The following is a 14,604-nucleotide window of genomic DNA, read 5'->3' as shown; positions in this document are numbered from 1 at the left end:
GTTTTAGGAAACAAAACGAGCAGGAAAATGAGATTGATGTAAAAATATTCAGCTGCTGTTTGGAGCGTCTCCCCCTCGGACACATCGCGCTTCTGTGGGCTGAGAGCAGAGGTCTGTTCCTGCTGGAGCATTGATTTTATTTCAGGATCAACAAGGATTTTTTTTCCATACCAAAATAAAATCAGCCGCTGACACTGTTGATGTTTTTGCAGCTTTCACACTCAGTTAAAGGCTTCCTCAGATTCTGGAGGTTGGAAATCAAAAGCAGGGTGACCTCTGACCCCCAGCCGGTGGTTGTTTACATTATGATAATCAGCATTAGAAGCAATACTCTCGGTAATGATTTCATTTCTGCCTCCCTTTTTATTGAAATGTAACAAAAAAATAATTTAACATAAAAATTTGTTTGTTCTTTTGTTCTTTAGAGTTTAATTTGCTGCCTTTAAACTCATTTATTTAACCTCTTCCTGCAGCAACAGTTTATCATGTGACTTTGCATCTCTTTATTTAATGTTAATGAAAGCAGAGGAGACGCCACATCCCAATATCTGTAAAAGCAAAGATTAATTATAACCTTGTGAAGGCCAGAAAACTCACATCACCCTATTTTTTATTTATTTATGTGTCCGGGTTTATTTGTAAAACCTTCTAAATCTAAATAATAAAATGGCAACGCATACCACAGCGTCTGTGATTGGTCCGCTTTGTGGTAACGTTGCGTGTATGACACTGTGTGATGATCAGCACAAAGACATGGTCGCTGATGTCGTATCAGGCGTGTCGTTCCCAGTCAAAGCGTCTCCTGCGTTGGATTAATGTTTTTTGTTTTCCCCCAAAAACTCCTGAGTGATCGTTCTCGCTGTCTTTCACAGCGACTAATCTAAACCACGCAGCAGCACATTAATGACTAACCTCACGCTGATCATGTCTCGTGTTTTCTTGGCTTTAGTTTGATCCATTTTTGGCATCTTCTTCCTGTCATATGATGGCGTTTGTCCCTGACCAATAGTTTAACCGTCATCCTCCGTCTTCACTGTGCTAATGTGTTCATATTACACTAACTATAGCTCTGTAGCTAGCCACCATGTTTCTCACCATTAACCATCACTGCTGTACATTTTAGTTCTTTAGAAATACTTTGGACAGATTACGGTATATCGTCATACATGGAAGCTAGCTAGCTAACTGCTTACTAACCTCCAACTGCTAAGTTGACATATAGGACATGGTAGTAAACACATGAAACCGGTTACCTTGACATCCGGATCTTGGATTGTCCACTAGTGACAAACCGCCACCTTCAAAGGGAAGCACCTTAGTCATTCTGATTACAGAAGAAAGAACCAGTTGTAAACCATTAAGGTTGTTTTCAGTAACTGAAGCCACTTGCCCAATGTTCACACATGATTATGTCCACTCTGAAGATTTGGAATTCATTTCATTTAATTCTTCTGTTGTTGAGCTTTTATTAACTCCAAGTCGAAAATGATCATCCCACTTTTAAGGTGCCCACCACAGCAACACGGGCCTATAAATCAATATGAATCAATTCACTGTGCTGTCCAGATTAGTGTGTGTGATCCTGTTGAGTTGGAAGGTAACGTTTTCTTTCTCTGTTTCAGTGGGGTTGGTTTAGCCCGAGCTCACTTTGAGAAACAGCCTCCATCCAACTTGAGGAAGTCCAACTTCTTCCACTTCGTGCTGGCGCTGTACGACCGTCAGGGTCAGCCGGTGGAGATCGAGAGGACTTCCTACGTGGACTTTGTGGAGAAAGACAAGGTGAAAAGATTTTTTATTTCTTCAAGAATCTTCTTCAGATTTTAGGTGTTTTTTTTTTTTTTTAATTTACATCTTTGACAGGAAAAGAAGAGGTCAGGTTTTTAGGCTTAAAATTCTAAAATACCAGGAATAGATCTAATTTGTAGTAAATGTTCCTACCTTTCATACATCAGAGGCCCATGTCAGGTAATGTCCCCTTAATTCTTAATCTTAAGCAAAGCTCTTATGGAGAAAAAACGAAGGAAGAGAACAAAGGATGAAAAGAAATCTAACAGGACTACAAAATAAAGCAGGAAACATGTTAATGATTAACAGTAAATAACAAGAGCCCAGTGCATGTGGTCAGAGCAAGACTTACAGGAAAGATTTTAAAGTAACACAGAAAGCGGTCCAGAGGTTTTTTGAATTTTGAATCGGGTATTGTTTTATGTTTTATTTTGAAGGTTTAACTCTGAAAACTGCCATGGTACTTTTTTGTAGTCAGAAGTGACCATGTTTGGACGAGAGGGTAGAGCTAAGTTAGCAGCTAAGGCTAGCTAGCTTAGTTAGCAAGCTTCATTCATAGCTTCACACTCAGAAACAGATACCTGCTAATCAGTATCATCCAGATAAAATCTTACAATTTCTCTAAAACTGGAACTCAGACTTCTTGGACAGTCTGTTAGTACAATTAAACGCACAGCATCATTTAAAGTTCGACATTTTAACATGCGAGTCCGTGGAGACTGGCCTTCTGCGGAAGCCTCTAGAGGACACTAGGGGAACTGCATCTTTTGACATTTTCATTAGTTTTATTTTTTGATTTTTAACATTTAAATTACACCCATTGAGCTGGTGATCCAAATCTGTGATGTCTGTGTTTTCTGATCTCATGCTGCCCTGTCAGCTGGATACAGAAAACCTCAGTTTTAATGTGACTGTTGGGTTTAATGAGCCCCAGTAACAACAATGAAATCCTGGTTATGTGGAACTTCATCTGTAAGACGGGTCCCATGTTGAAAGAGAATGTTTTGGCAGTTAAAATGAAGTGTAAATATCCAAAAATACACAAGTTTGGATCTGTTGTTGACAATATACAGAAAGTACATGAGAATCGCTTCCGCTGCTAATAACACTGGTGATAATCATAATAACATCCCGACAGGTTTGTGGGTGTTTGTTCTTTGATCGGCTGCCAGCTGGCACCATATTCTCCTCTCTACCCACTCGCTCACCTCACCTCTGCTTTGACCTCGAGTCTCTCGCCCTGATACCCCCCCCCCCAACACAAACACACTGGGACTGAGCCAACACTCCCGGGCACAGTTGGCACCGAGTGGCCGACCAACGCAGGCTGAAAGGAGGGAGAGCGAGGAGGGGAGGCATGATAAAAAAGGGGAGTAAAGGTTGAAAGAGAGAAGAGAAGAAAAAGATAGGAGGAAAGGTCAAGACAGAAAGAAAAGGAGAAAAGAGGCGGATGGATGGAGAATAAAGGATGTTTTTAACTACAGAGTCTGAGGCACAGATTACCTGACAGTTAAATGCATGTTTAGGCGTAATTAGAAATAAAACCCTAAACTTTTCCTTCACACAGGTAAGAAAGTGATCAGAGAGCTGCGGAGGTCAGGTATGGCATCACCTGTCCTGTCGACGAGACCTCCAAAAACATTTCAGAGTAAATTTCAAAATAAAAGCTTAAACTCAAATCTGTTATTTTCCTCATAAAACAGTGATGCTTGGATGCAAATGATGGGTGTGAAATGCATTCTGGGACGTGTCCTGATAACACAGAGCATGAACGTCTTCTAATCTGACTTTATTGGAGCTTTGTGTTCGTTTCAGAGGAGCATAGGGATCAGAGAGGTCAAAGGTTACAGGGAGTGTCATTCAGCTGCTAGCTTAAATTAATTTCAGCTTATTGTTTTTTGTGTGTTGTTTGGTTTTGATTTGCTTGGAGTCTTTTGCTTTTAGTATTTGGTGTGTTGCACTTGACCAAGTGTGTAAACACCTTTAACTGAGAGATTCTGGTTAGACTGTGGTTTGGTGGCGGTGCAGACTCTTTTTTTTTTTTTTAGCTTTTACATTGCTCTTCCTTACTCTTTGACAGGAGCAGAAAACATGAATAGCAGGCTAATATGATACCTAACAGCTCTAATATTTGGGAAAAGGACCATGGGTCCTCTGGACCAGCTTTTGTTGACAACTTGTCATGTTTCACAGCTCGGTGAGCTCAGCAGAGGCGTCCTTTTAGTGGCTTTTACTTCAACACATCATCAATCATCATCTGCTTTTCTTAGGATTTCTAAATAACCTTTCTGTAATACTTTCTTACATGTCAAATGCACAGTCAGGATGTCGTTGTTTAACGTGTACTTTGTGTTTTTGTGACAGGAGTACAACGGCGAGAAGACCAACAATGGAATCCACTACAGGCTACAGCTCCTCTACAGCAATGGTGAGCCGAGTGTGTGAATATGCCACTGATCTGGAATCAGAGGTGGAAGTCTGTATAAAGAAAAAGGGTTGAAAATGCTTTCTGTAAGCTGTAAACATCCTGCTAGCGAGTCATTTTTGAAGGTAGAAAAAGAAAAAAATTACAACTTTTTCCTCACATATTTACTGTCAGAGTTTTTCCGTTGCCTCCTCCTGTTAACTGAACCCTGAAGAAGATTTTCCTGTTTTTGTTTGGTCCGTTTGTAGCTCCTGACTCTGAACCAGGGCTTCTTCATTAGGACTGGTTTCCAGTTGCACTAAACCAGTTTGCAGAAAACTGCAGCGTCTCTTTATTTCAGGTCCAGGTGTCTCTTGTGTTGGATGAGGCTCTGGTTTTTTCTCCTTTATTTTTCTGTTCAGACGAAGTTTTTAAACCCTCTTGGTGTAACTGCAGCTCACAGGCTCCTGGTATCCCCGACTACTGATATCTATTCAGAATAGAATCGCTCTCAGATTTCAGTGTGAACACTAAGTTTAGCATCAGGACTTCACAGTAACCCAAACCACACAGCAGACTAATTAATGACTAACTTCGTGTTTTGGATGGATCAGAGGTTCTTTGGCTGAAGTTTGGTCTATTTTAGCATTTTACGTCAGTGCTGTTTAGTTTTAAAACAAAAGTCCAAAGTTATATCAGAGCAATAGAGTTTAGTTTAAAGAAATCCTTCAGTCAGATTAGGTTGTACCATCTGTAGAAGGGACTAGCTAGCTCACTTCCTGTTAATGTCTAACTTTGCTAAACCTTGTACATCCTGTTTTTCAAAAAGCCACATATTGATCAGTTTATTGGAGCTGAAAGAATTTGGAGTTTGATTTTAGGAGTGTTTGAAGCAGGAAAGAGTTAATGAAATCAGACCAGAGGCAGAGAGGATGGTTACAGAGGCGGTAGAGACAAAGACAAGAAGTAAAAAACAGCAGGAACAAACGGGTTTAATAAATCCCTCTTCTGATTCGTCGTTCTTTGTAACATTTACGTAGGCAGAAGGCTGTCACGTACTTACGGTAAGCGTGACGGCGACGAAATTCAGTAGATCTAGTGCAAGTAAGACGATCATGTTGCAGAAAGAAGCGTCTGCCTTTCGCAGCATGTAAAAAAGCTACAACGAAAGCACTGATGATGCAATCTGAGGTCAAAGCATAATGGAAATAATGCCAATATTTCTGCTAATTCTCAATGTTCGTGATGAGTAATGAAGGCAGATGTGAAGCAGCCCGCTCTGCCAGCATGCTGCAGGTTGTTTAGGTCCAAGTCCAAAAACCCATCAATAATATGTTCCTTACACTGGAGACACATTTGCATGTGCTGTGCTCTTAAAGAATGACTGACAGCATGAAATTAAAGCCGAAGTGAGCCGTTTTTAAATGCTGCTGCTGCTGCAGGTCAGCCGAGTCTTTGTTCAGGCTGCATTTTAGATTTGCAGTATTGATTGATGAAGTCGAGTTAATGATCGCTCTTTCCCACAGGTGAAACTGTCTGTGTTGGTTTGCGGTTGAACTTTTCCTGGATGATTTAGAGTTTAGAATTAGCGGAGATGGAATTTATATTAAAGGTCACCTCACCGGAGTTAGAGTTTAACTCAGCTGTGCACTTTTAAGACTGCGAGGCTGGAAAAACTTTTTCATTATCAGCACGCGGAGCGGCGGACATCTGGAATATCTGAGCTCTGTTTTGTCCATCGGTTGGTGGTGGTGGTGGTGTGGTGTGGTGTGGGGGAAGTGGAGGGATCTTTTGCTGATTCAAAACACACAGCTCGCCTTTGTGCTGGCACGAGTCCAGAGCTGCAGGAGGAGGGCGGCCGTAATGCTCTCAGACCCCCGCAGAAACGCCAGATAAAGTGGGACATAAAAGAGCGTTTTCTTCCAAAGGGGGATAAATCACTCTAATATGAGTCGGCGTCGTCGGATTAGCATCTTACAGAGGTAATTGACCTCATCTGCAAGCGGGACGGATAGCCGCCATTTAGGCTGCAGACTGCTCAGCGCTCAGCCGCAGAGCGAGGAGTGAATCATGTCAATTAGAAAGCAGAGGAAGCTGCGAGCAAACGGCCCGCAAAGCAAGAAGTAGAGGGAAAAAAAGCTCAAACGCACAATACAATTAGAGCTGCTCCGCCGCTAACAGGTGTTCCCTGCAATTTACTTCCTCCACCCCATGTCGTGTTTGTGTCACATTTACGCCCGGATGCATGGCTAATAAAAGACAAGCAGCTCTGATTGATATTTAATTTGTCGGAGAATGAGGATTCCTTGTTATCCTTGAGGAAAAAGGCGGCGGGGGGGCCGGAGAAGGCGGCCTGGCCCATAAATAATAAACAGCTCTGGAGCAGCGCCGCTGTTTGTTTTTGCTGAGGGGTGTGAGCGACGCCGGGGCGAGACGACAAGAGCGCTAGAAAACACAAATACACAACCAGGACATGAATCGGAACAGAATTCATTTACAGCACGTTATCAGGAATCAGATCCTTTGTTGGGGGCGGATTAGCATAAGAGGCAAACGCGGGCATGTTGATGACAGTAATTTATATCTGAACTATGTGTGTGTGTGTGTGTGTGTATGCTCATGCTTCTCTCTGTGTGTTTTTCAGGCATCAGGACAGAACAGGATCTCTACGTCCGGCTCATAGACTCCATGACCAAACAGGTGAGATAGCGCACGCACACCTGAGCTCTGATTCACTCATAGTGTTTACATCAGAGTGAGTTTGTTTTACACACCTGCACATGTCACAGCGGCGTGTTTTAAATGTCACACAGCGTGTTTCTGCACAACGACGTGCAGCCTGGAGACTGCCTGGATCGAGCCCCAAAGCCCAGATTAGTTTGACTGAAATAAATCACAACTGGGAAATATTTTAGTGGGCTTGAATAGTCTTACAAACATCAAGCAAACAGTTGCATTGGAGTTTTAGAGTCGCTCTATTTCAAGGTAGTTTACGGTGAGCAGAAGAAACGTCTCGTGAACACGACTCAAAATACAATTTTTCAGAGTCGTTTGATATTTTTCGGGAAACCATCTTAACCAATCAGAGCCTGTCTTCTGGCTGTTTCTAAATATTACCTATAGAAGGTTGGTAACCCTTGTGTTGTCCTCGGTTCAAAAATGGTCCCTAGGTGAATGGCAGACAAGAATATGGGAATCCCGAGGGTGACACAAGGTTATTAATATCTGTAGATTTTTGTACTGGTGGCTTTGAAATTCATCCCAAATACAGTTTGAGTTGTATTTTTGAAGCTATGATGCAGATCTTATAGAGGTAAAACCCTTTGAGGGATTCCTGGATCGACTCCAATACTGAATACCTTAAACTGTGCCATTTTCTTGCAAGTCCTTCCCAAACTTTATGACCAATCTCGGTCAAAAATAGACAAACTAAATAAATCAGATAATATTGTCAGAGGTGGTAAAAAAAAAAAAGGGTGAAAACATACATCAAATGAAAAAAGAATTAGTGGGCAAAGAACAAAGTTGAGTTGTCAGAGTAAGAATACTGGAGTAGGTCAGACGAATGCGTTGGATCGTTGAATGCCGACTGTCAAGATCAAATCAAATCTGTTCTTTCAGTGTGGAACACGATTGTTCTGATATGTCGCTGAGTTACTGTTAATGGAAATCATCCAGAACCATCGGAGCAATCAGCACAACAACATGATTGGCTCTTTTGTTTCCGGTGCGGTTGCTCTTTGGTTCTTTTGTGGACGGGGGCGGGACGCCATCTTTGGCTATGCAGGCATCTCCTATAGATTTGTACTAAGGATTATTCATGTGTTGTGTCTGCCTGATAGTGTCCCCGAACGCGTAACAAACAAGACTTCTCTGCCGGTTTCAGGCACATAGTTCAAACCTACTGTAATCTTAAAGTGTTCCCCTAAAGTTAAAACTAAACTTTCCTGTCCTCCTCCGCCTCCTCCTTACTTTCTTAAACTCGAGCAGCACTGATGTGTTTTCCTTTCCACTCGATGTAGCTCGGGCTTCAGCTGACTCCACGTCCTTCCATCTTTCCGGTTTTCACTCACTCAGAAACCCCCGTGTGGGATTTGAACCTGTGAACGACCTCGCTGCCAACAAAAACCTCCAAATGTTTCCACATTCCTGTCAGCGCTGCCGGCTGACCTCCCTCCTCGTTCCTCCAGATCCTCCTGTTCCTCTCGTCGAGCGCTCTACCTCAGATGTTTGTCACTGTAAATATTAAAAGACATCCAAATGTGCTCGCTTCTCCTCCCAGCTTCAGCTTATTTATCCCCCGTCATATCACAACCCTCCCGGCTGCCGCGGCCCTGTCGGCATGTCACCGATCGATGTACCAAGCGGCTCCCCGACAAAGCGTCAGCCAAACCGATCAATAGGCCCTAATGTGGCGCAGCGGCGGCACACTGGAGACAATAATCCTGACACCTCCTCCATGACACACACACACCTTCACCTCCCAGTACACGACACCCCATTGGTGGAGAGGCAGGCCTGACAGACAGGTCGGCTGGAGTCCCCATGGATCGATAAATCCCCGTCGAGGAGCTGTTAGGAGCCCCGCGTCCACGGGTTTGTCAGAGCGAGGAGGAGCTGCATTAATGCAGATTGGACCGTGCAGCGATGCAGCTGGCACAGTAACTTCTGCACAGTGAGTCACATCATGCAACAAGGCCGAGGGGCTCACACACCGGGAGACCCCCGCGGGAGGTGTTTGTGCTCCTTTTGGAAAATATTTCTGAGCTCAAATAACTCATATTTAACCCTCTCAGGCTCAAATTAAACTTTTTGTTGCTAATGCACAACCAAGTCCTGCAGTGGTACTCCTGAGTAAAAAAAACCTCATAAAATATGTATGTGGGGTAATCAGGTTGTTAGTTTTTAACTGTTGCAAATCGGCAACGCCTGCCTCGAAAGGGTTAAGAAATGTTCAGCACACGTTTCTCACGTCGTCTTAAGCGAACTGTTGTGAAGACTTCCTCAATGTAGGCCTCGTCTTCCTGTTTTTAACCTTTTGTAAAAATCAGCCTCCTCTTCTAAAACAAGTCTTAATGTGCTCCAAATCGTTCACACCCCAGGTTCATGATTTTCTCCTTAAGCTTTTTATATCTTTGGAAACCCCACGTTTTAAAACGTTCACTGACAAACAAATTTGTAACTTTCCGACATGCTCCCTTTACAAAACATGCATCAGTGCTTGAATGACAAATGAGAAACACTTTAAAGTGACATGTAAACAGCGTTTTTAGTGTCACTGCAAACACACACACACTCTGAAGGCTGCTGAACTTTAATCTGAAAAACAGTTGTTTTTGTTCTCAAAGTTTTTTTGTGAAATATTTACTCAGAACAAAATTTTAATAAAGATACTCAGTCCTGCCCAAAACATCTCACCTTTTCCAAATATTCACTTTCTAATAAACAACATTATTTTTTCCAAAACGGCCTCGTCCTCACTTTTTAAACATGTGAACGTCTGAAAATGTCTGAGGTGTGTCCCCGCAGAAAGGGGACATTAACCTGCAAATAAGCATGAAAGTGGACATGCAGTCACGCACTCACAGGACTCATGCATCAGGAATGATGATGTATAAATATCGACCACCAGTTCTCTGTGTGTGTGTGTGTGTGTGTGTGTGTGTGTGTGTGTGTGTGTGTGTGTGTGTGTCCCTGATGCAATCCACATCCCTCCTGGTCAAACTGGAGCGTTTTAATCCAGAGGAACAGAGCCAGGATCGGGATCAATAATGCAGAAGTGGTCGTTATCCTAAAAGTATGGTCCCCCAGGGTGTGTGTGTGTGTGTGTGTGTGTGCAGGGTGGAGGTCTGTTTTGACTATAAAGGTGGATGAGGTAGCAGTAGGTCATCGCAGGAAAAAAGAAAAGAGGAGGAGGAGGGGTGAGGACACACACCCGTGTGCTTTTAGTGGAGTTCATTTACAACAACCAGGGTATTACAAAAACCACACACACATTTCTGCTTCTGTCTCTGTGAGGGCCCTCTTTTGAAATAAAGGAGTCCCATCACGGTGAAAATCAGGCAGAGTCAAACCCGAGCCCTCAAACCCGCACTGATGCCCTCTCCTTCCAAAAACGTCCCCATAAGGACGTGGGTCCCCACAAACACCCATATACGAGTACAATCGCACACCTAGCCCTACTCACAGCGGTCATCCGTCATCCAGACTCTGACACGACAGCTCTGCGGGGGCGAGGAGGAGGGAGAGTGGAGGATGAGGAGGGGGGCTTCATCCTGGGGCGCCACCCGCCATCTGGCAGGGAATTCTGGGAAGGCCAGAGGAGGCTGAGACCACCAAAAGGGGAGGTGGTGGGAGGTGTGAATGGTTGGAGGCCATGTTTGACTTTATTACTGGTGCAGACTGTGGATAGGCAGAGGGGGGTGACAAAATAAAAGGAACACCTGGACACATCTAAATATCAGGTGATCAGATTGAAGCTGAACCGGATGTACGGCAGGAAAGCGATGAATGCTAGTATACAGACTAAACTAGTTTAAATGGTTGGGGGGGGTTGCTTTTGCATTTGCTGCCACCTATATCGGTTCGGCTCACGGGGGCAGCAGAGATGCCCGGCCGCCTTCTCCAGCTCTTCTGGAGAAACATGGAGACATTCCCAGACCAGCCGAGAGATGTGATCTCTCCTTCATGTCCTGAGGTCTTCTCCCTGTAGGACATGCCTGAAACACCTCACTGACGAGGTCTCAAAGAGGAGTCTTGGGTAGATACTGAAGCACCTCAACTGCCTCCTTTTTGGAGTCCCTGACAAATGACTGAGCTCCTCACTCGGTGTCTGAGGCTTCGGAGGAAGCTCATTTCAACCACTGATATCTGCAGTTTAACTTTTAGGTTCCTGCCCACTGCTTCTAGCCTTAGAGGTAGTTCGACTAGTTCGACCAGCTCTCTCTTCACCACAGGTCTCAGGAGGCAGAGCTGGTGATTCGATCCCTGGCTGCTCCAGTCTGCATGCCAAATACCTTTTGGGCAAGATACTACCCAACGTTGCTCTCTGATGCGTCCATTGGAGTGTGACTGTATGTGAATTTTAAGTAGAAAGTGCTTGTGTGAATGCGACGTGTTGTTTATAGTACTTTGAGTTCTCCAATAGAGTCGAGAAGTGCTTTATTAGAACTAGTTCATTTATCATTTACCACAAAGGCCCAGTAATTCGTTCCCATCACTGCAGATGCTGTGACAATCTCCCGCCTTCCCTCGCTCGTGAATAAGACTCTGAGGTACTTGAACTCTCCCACAGTAGGCTCCAGGGTAGGGTGCCCAGTTCACCTCTGACCACCACCCAGTGGGGTCCTTCAAGGTCTGATCCCCAGTTGCTAAAACTGGTTCCCAGCTGGTTTTATTCAGTTCAGAGTCTGGATGATGCTGCGGTTAAATCTCCTTAAGCCCAGTTTTAACTTTTGAATGTGAAAACTGGTTACCTCATAAGCAGATATATTTTGACAGAGTTTGGTTCTTTTAACTAGTTTAACTCGTTTAACATATTCAGCTAAAATGCATCAATCACAATGAGCTGATTTGTCTTGTTTTGTTTAACAGTTGTTTACCCATTTGCAGATTTGTACTCTGTGGGAGGAAAAATAAATGAGATTGTAGGCCGTACGATTTCATGTGATGAGTTTTAAGGAGATGAGTTCTCTGTCGTAATCAGCTGTTTGCTTCTGTCCCATCAGCCCATCCTGTATGAAGGACAGGACAAGAACCCGGAGATGTGTCGCGTCCTCCTCACCCACGAGATCATGTGCAGGTAAGATAAAAAAACAGATGTGCTGTCTGTTCACCGATTCAGCGCTTGGCTCAGCGGCACTTTGGCAGGAGAGCAGGCGGCAGTTTCTGTCAAACCTGTGACTTTTTAATTTGTGTTTTTGTTCAGGCTGAAGCATGGTTTAATAACAGTGCAGTGTAATTATCTCCCTGCAGTGTGTGTGTGTGTGGAGTGTTAATTATGCTTGCAGAGGAAGTGCGTGGTTGTTAGATTGTGATATTTAAACCAAAAGATGATTGGATAATGGAGAAGTTTAGATGTGAAGAAGAGTTTTTGTCTCTGAGAGAAGAAGGTGTTTAAAATGTAAATAACTGATCAAATTTAAACAACTGAATAACAGAATTTTGTAGGTGTGTCCAAAAACAAAGAAACTGATAGAAGCCGGCCAATCACAAATAAGCAGGCTTAATGAGACGGGAGCTAAAAAGTCTTGTTTCAGAGAGGGTGGGGGTGTAAAGAGAGTACAGTAGAATATAAATAAGGATTATTTTTGAAATGTGAATCATGCAAAGCTGCTCTAAAAGAGTCCAAGAAGGAAAATAAAAAGCTGGAAGTCATTATTATTGTCGATTAGTTTTGGGTATAATTTCTATGGAATGATGTATTCATTTTTTGTTATATGTTAGATTAAATTCTTCAGAGGAAATGAAAACACTCAACTTTGGGAATGTTAAGCGTTAATCTTTTGGAGGCCTCTCCAAGCCCAGAGTTTGAGCGGTGTATGTGCTTCTTCTAGGACAAATATCATCTTCAGATTTTGTGAACACGTTAGTCAGTTCATTAAGTTAATCAGAAAAGACTAATTTTGCTATAAAAATGTCCAGACACCTTTTCCAGGGTCCAAGCAGTTTTCTGGCAATTTCATCTTCGCTTAAAATTCTATAAATAAATTCGTTACTAAAAATATTAGAAAATTTGTCTCTCAATGTGAATCTGTCATTAAAAATGATATATTGTTATTTACATTTAGAACACATTATTTATCTGCCTTTATTTAAACATGCAGCCTTAGGGCCTGGTTTTAAAAAAATGCGGCAAGATTTGAACTCAATCCCGAAATAGTGTTGTTAATTTTACAGGTGATTCACAAAAGTTGAGCTGTTTTTCAAAATGAGCTTAGTCGGTTCAGTGTCAGGCATCAAAACAAAAACAAAAAAAACGAATTTAACACTTGAGAAATGCTGCAGATTGCAAAGCGCATGAAAACATGGCCTAATGATCAGATGTTTGTCTTTGGTCGGTGACAACTTTCTTATTGTGTGACCGTTACTCGGTTAGCTGGAAGTTGGCTAGTTGTGCTAGGCTAATGTTTGAGTTGCAGGAGAGTTGCTTGTGTTATTGATAATATGTATTTGTACATGTCTGTGCACTCACCTCTGAGTCCCACTGTCCATGGGGGGGCGTCACCCACTGAAACAGACTGGCGGAGGTGGCACAGAAGCTTTCTGACTTAATTTGTTTCTCCATCTAATAAATAAACCTCTGTTAGATAAAAATGCACTATGCCCAAAATCCAATCACCTGTCTAACCTCGAAAAACAGCATTAAAATTCAACCATTTTCAATGATTTCAAGCTCCTGTGTGAGCCCTGTATATAATACAGGTCTATAATAAAATTTGTATTTGTTTGGGTGTCGTTTTCTTGGACGTTGTGAAATTCATGTTACTTTTACACAGTGAGGGCATTTAAAAATGTTTTACAAGATGTAGATTTGATGATGGTTTTACATCAGAATTTAGTTTCACTTTTACATTTTTATTTGAATTCTTAATTATCTTCACATTTTAATCTGTACCTGAATTGTAAATCTTAAATTTAGTTTCTGCTTTCATTCTAGTGGCAGCTTTGTGCCTGAATATATTTTCATTTCTTCCCTTTTTGAGGTATTTTGTAACTTTAAAGGTACTCCTGTACGGCTTTTCGTTATTCGAGGTTGTATTGATAAAGTGTGTGTGTACATTTGTTGGCCTGAACGCTCTGTGTGTGTTTTTGTGAGAGGAAAAAAGAGCAGCTGTTGGGTTGTTGTTCATCACACCAATCAACACGTTTCCTGCCCTGCGTGTCTCTGCTGTCGTCTGTGAGTTAATGGTTTTACTGGTTCAGACCGAGGAGTGAAGGAGTGAAGAACAACCATAGTGTGTGTGTGTAGCAAGGTGAAAATAGGACACACAAACACACAAATATATAAATACAACTGAATCTGAAGTGTCAGTTGGAGCTCCAGCAGCCTGTTTCTCCATATGTAGGAAAAAAAACATCATTTTTGATGGTTTATATTTATTTATCGCTCATCTGTTTGTTTCCCAGTGTGAATAAACTGGTTAATGTGGACATTATATCCTTTTATAACTTTTTAGGGGCAGTGAATTGGTGAATGAATGAAGAAATTAGTTTACATGTTAACTAGTCTGTTTGTAGAGTTAACTGGTTTAGGTGCACTACAATAAACTGGCTCATCTGGGATAAACTGAGCCAAATGTGTTCCACAAGCTGGTTTACATTAAAACAATAAAGGGAATAGATTGGATTCATTGTTTTATTGAATTAGTACATGCAGTATATTTGGAGTTAACTGGATTGTCAGTGTATAATTT

At 42.4% G+C, this 14,604-nt stretch overlaps 1 protein-coding gene across 3 annotated transcripts in view; it reads left to right on the top strand.

The window, feature by feature from the left end:
- LOC146581718 (transcription factor COE3) overlaps positions 1-14,604 on the top strand; it is a 141,958-nt gene that overhangs the window by 16,297 nt on the left and 111,057 nt on the right. For all 3 annotated transcript variants that reach the window (XM_085286148.1, XM_085286138.1, XM_085286155.1), the window contains exons 2-5: positions 1,623-1,779; positions 4,150-4,213; positions 6,834-6,889; positions 11,917-11,990. In XM_085286148.1, the coding sequence (XP_085142274.1) occupies positions 1,623-1,779; positions 4,150-4,213; positions 6,834-6,889; positions 11,917-11,990 (351 nt within the window). The remainder of the gene's footprint in view (positions 1-1,622; positions 1,780-4,149; positions 4,214-6,833; positions 6,890-11,916; positions 11,991-14,604) is intronic.

This window comes from Mchenga conophoros, linkage group LG2 (assembly GCF_057382185.1).
Source record: "Mchenga conophoros isolate Kocher_MC1m ecotype Shallow Benthic linkage group LG2, M_conophoros_male_GT1.1, whole genome shotgun sequence".
In the NCBI taxonomy this organism is placed as follows: Eukaryota; Metazoa; Chordata; class Actinopteri; order Cichliformes; family Cichlidae; genus Mchenga; species Mchenga conophoros.
This window is presented reverse-complemented; position numbering and strand designations above follow the sequence as displayed.